The sequence below is a fragment of the Echinops telfairi genome, unplaced genomic scaffold (genome assembly GCF_000313985.2).
Source record: "Echinops telfairi isolate 266 unplaced genomic scaffold, ASM31398v2 ScPeMD7_25;HRSCAF=90, whole genome shotgun sequence".
NCBI lineage: Eukaryota > Metazoa > Chordata > Mammalia > Afrosoricida > Tenrecidae > Echinops > Echinops telfairi.
The window spans coordinates 2,931,875-2,934,646 of record NW_022103922.1 but is presented as its reverse complement, the minus strand read 5'-3'; the positions used below and the strand labels follow the sequence as shown (position 1 = coordinate 2,934,646).

Sequence of the window (2,772 nt, the reverse complement as noted above, 5' to 3'; positions counted from 1 at the left end):
AGGATTCACCCTAGGGGCTCCTTTTCTCTTCACACAGCCCCCCTCCAGCCATGCCTGTGTCCCTGCCCCTCACCACTCCTGGCTCCTGGCATGGCCTGTGGTCCAGGTGCCAAAACTTGGCACACACACCACCTTTCCCTATCCCCAGCCATGGCAGACATCCCCAATCACCTGCTGAACTCGTGACTGCCATTACCAATCGATCCCAGATCACCTGGGGCCTGGTGGGACCCTGGTCACAGGAGACGGCCTGGGGCCTGACCTGGCCATGACAGCAGCCCTGTTTCCTAGGATGGACGGTAGGCGGTGGCATCAAGCTCGCTGGGCCTGGTCTCTGCTGGCCGTGGCACTTGTGGCCGGGGGAATAGCATATGTCGGGGCCACGGTGAGTCAGAGTCCATGCCAGCTGTGGTCTACTCCCTGTGGACTGGCTCTGGTGGGGGCTGTGTGGCCTCCTGGGGACAGAGACATTAGGTTGGCCCCCAAGCCTGCCCAAGCTCCCAGCCCAGATCCAGAGGGCCCGTGACCCACACCGCTGGGAGTCCCTGCCCCAGGGGCCTGGAGTCTGACCCCAGGTCACCAGCCTGCCTGGGCAGGGGCAATGTGTCCCGGGCTGTCCCCATGCCTGCTCCAGGCCTGCTCCTAATGCTGCATGGGGCCTCTCCCCAGGACAACAGCCTGGAGGGGGGAGCGGACACCACAGCCTACTGGTGGGGTGAGTGGACCAAGTGGACAGCGTGCTCCCGCAGCTGCGGGGACGGCGTGATGTCCCAGGAGCGGCACTGCCTGCAGCAGAGGTGCGTGGCCCGCTGGGGGCATGCATGGTGACTGGGGCTCCCCGGAGGGGGCTGGGGCTCTCGTTAGGGCAGGTTTTAGGTTAGAGGTAGCCCTCCACGGAGTAATACCACCTTCCCGCTGGCTCCTTTGGGGACGCGGCTCCTGGTGGCTCAGGGCCAGGGGACACTCACTTGGAGGGGTCATCCCAAGGCTTGCTCATCTGAGGGCTGAGTGTGGAGGGGCAGTTGGTGAGGCAGGCATTGAAAACCCAGCTGGTCTCTGACCTCCACCATTATCTTGCTGTGTGGCCTTGGACAGGTGGTCATTTATCATCGCAGGGGGCTCAGTGTCCGCATGAGTTGAGGTCCTGAGAGCCCTTCCAAGCACAAGCCCAGGGCAGATACGTGCATGTGTGCTCGCTCTCTCTCTCTCTCTCTCTCTCTCTCTCTCTCTCGTGTGTGTGTGTGTGTGTGTGTGTGTGTGACATTCTAAGTCACACACCTGCTCTTATTCACTCAGAGGGTGGCAGCTTCAGTTAGCCTCCTTCTCACCCCAAGGGGAAAACTGGACGCCTGCCAGAGGCCCCTCAGTGCGGGAATCAGAAAAGCGTCTAGAATACAGTGGTCTCAGGCTTGTCTAGGGTCCCTGGCTGGAGCCCTGAACTCAGAGCCCCTGTCTTCCCTCCCGCCAGGAGGAAGTCTGTGGTGGACGCTGGCAACAGGACCTGCAGCGGCACGTCCAGGCGTTTCCAGCTGTGCCGGGCGCAGGTGAGGCCAGGCTGGGCTCAGGGGTTCTCGCGGTGCCTGGGGGCCCCTGGACCATCCATCCTGGGCCTGTGCGGAACGCAGACCACGGGAGCAGGCTCTGCTGAAAGATGTGGGGTCCAGGGAGGCGTCTTGTGTGTCTGCATGTCGAGGGATGGTCGGGGCCCCCTCTCCTTTCCAAGAAAGAGAGGGGTGAGCAGGAGGGCCCACTGTGGCACCCCAGACCAGCCCCTTCCCGTGTGACCTGCACAGTGTGGGCCCCCTCCCAGCCCCGTCTCTCACTCCCCAGGAGTGTCCACCTGACGGGAGGAGTTTCCGGGAGGAACAGTGCGTGTCCTTCAATTCCCATGTGTACAACGGAAGGACCTACCAGTGGAAGCCCCTGTACCCCGGTACCATAGCCTCTCGCCCCGGGACCTTACTAGGGAGATGGAGGGCAGTCAGCTGGGGGCACAGGGGCACAGAGGGGGAGCAGTGTGTCTGCTTCAGAGCCAGGAAGGGTCCTGGGTCTCCTGAGTCTGGACCATGGGCCTGTCCTCACCCCTAGGGGCTGTGCAACCTAGCCCCTGCCAGGACGGCCTCTTCGGTCCTGGCCCCTCTGCATGGACAAGGCTGGGCATACCAGAGGGGCTCCACAGGGCTGGCCCCGGCTGGTGGGAGCCGGGCTGTGTCCTGTGGCCATTTCCCACTCCCTGCCTTCTCTCTTTCCCCTCCCCTCGTTCTTCCCTCTTGAGGAGGTGGAGCAGGCAGGAGACAACCTGTTTAGGGAAAGGGGGTGAGCGAGTGGTCTTTCCCACCCAAGCAGCCCAGATGAGGTGTTGACTCAGTTTACCTGCAGAGGGATGTCCCTGAGGGTCTGGGAAGCTGCCCTGCCCACAGGCTGGCAGAGGCTCCTGCCTGGACCCGGGGCCAGCCCCTGTCACCTTCCCCAGCCTCCGTTTCCCCCTGAGGGATGCTGGCTTGGGGGGAGGGCCAGCCGGGTGCCCCTCCTCTTCTCTGCACTGAGTCCCTCTGGCGCCCCCAGACGACTACGTACATATTTCAAGCAAGCCCTGCGACCTGCACTGCACCACGGCGGACGGCCAGCGGCAGCTCCTGGTGCCTGCCCGGGACGGCACGTCCTGCAAGCTGGCCGACCTGAGAGGGGTTTGCGTGTCTGGAAAATGTGAGGTTGTTAAACGGTGTAGCAAGCGTCCCACTGCTCCCCTCGTGAGCGCCCCACCCCCCACCC

General features: G+C 63.5%; 1 protein-coding gene across 1 annotated transcript in view; it reads left to right on the top strand.

The window, feature by feature from the left end:
- Positions 1-292: 292 nt before the first annotated feature.
- The window catches only part of ADAMTSL2 (ADAMTS like 2), a 28,476-nt gene continuing 25,996 nt past the window's right edge, over positions 293-2,772 (top strand). Inside the window, exons 1-5 of the mRNA XM_030885321.2 lie at positions 293-385; positions 670-797; positions 1,469-1,544; positions 1,831-1,933; positions 2,566-2,711. Of these exons, the coding sequence (XP_030741181.1) occupies positions 293-385; positions 670-797; positions 1,469-1,544; positions 1,831-1,933; positions 2,566-2,711 (546 nt within the window). The remainder of the gene's footprint in view (positions 386-669; positions 798-1,468; positions 1,545-1,830; positions 1,934-2,565; positions 2,712-2,772) is intronic.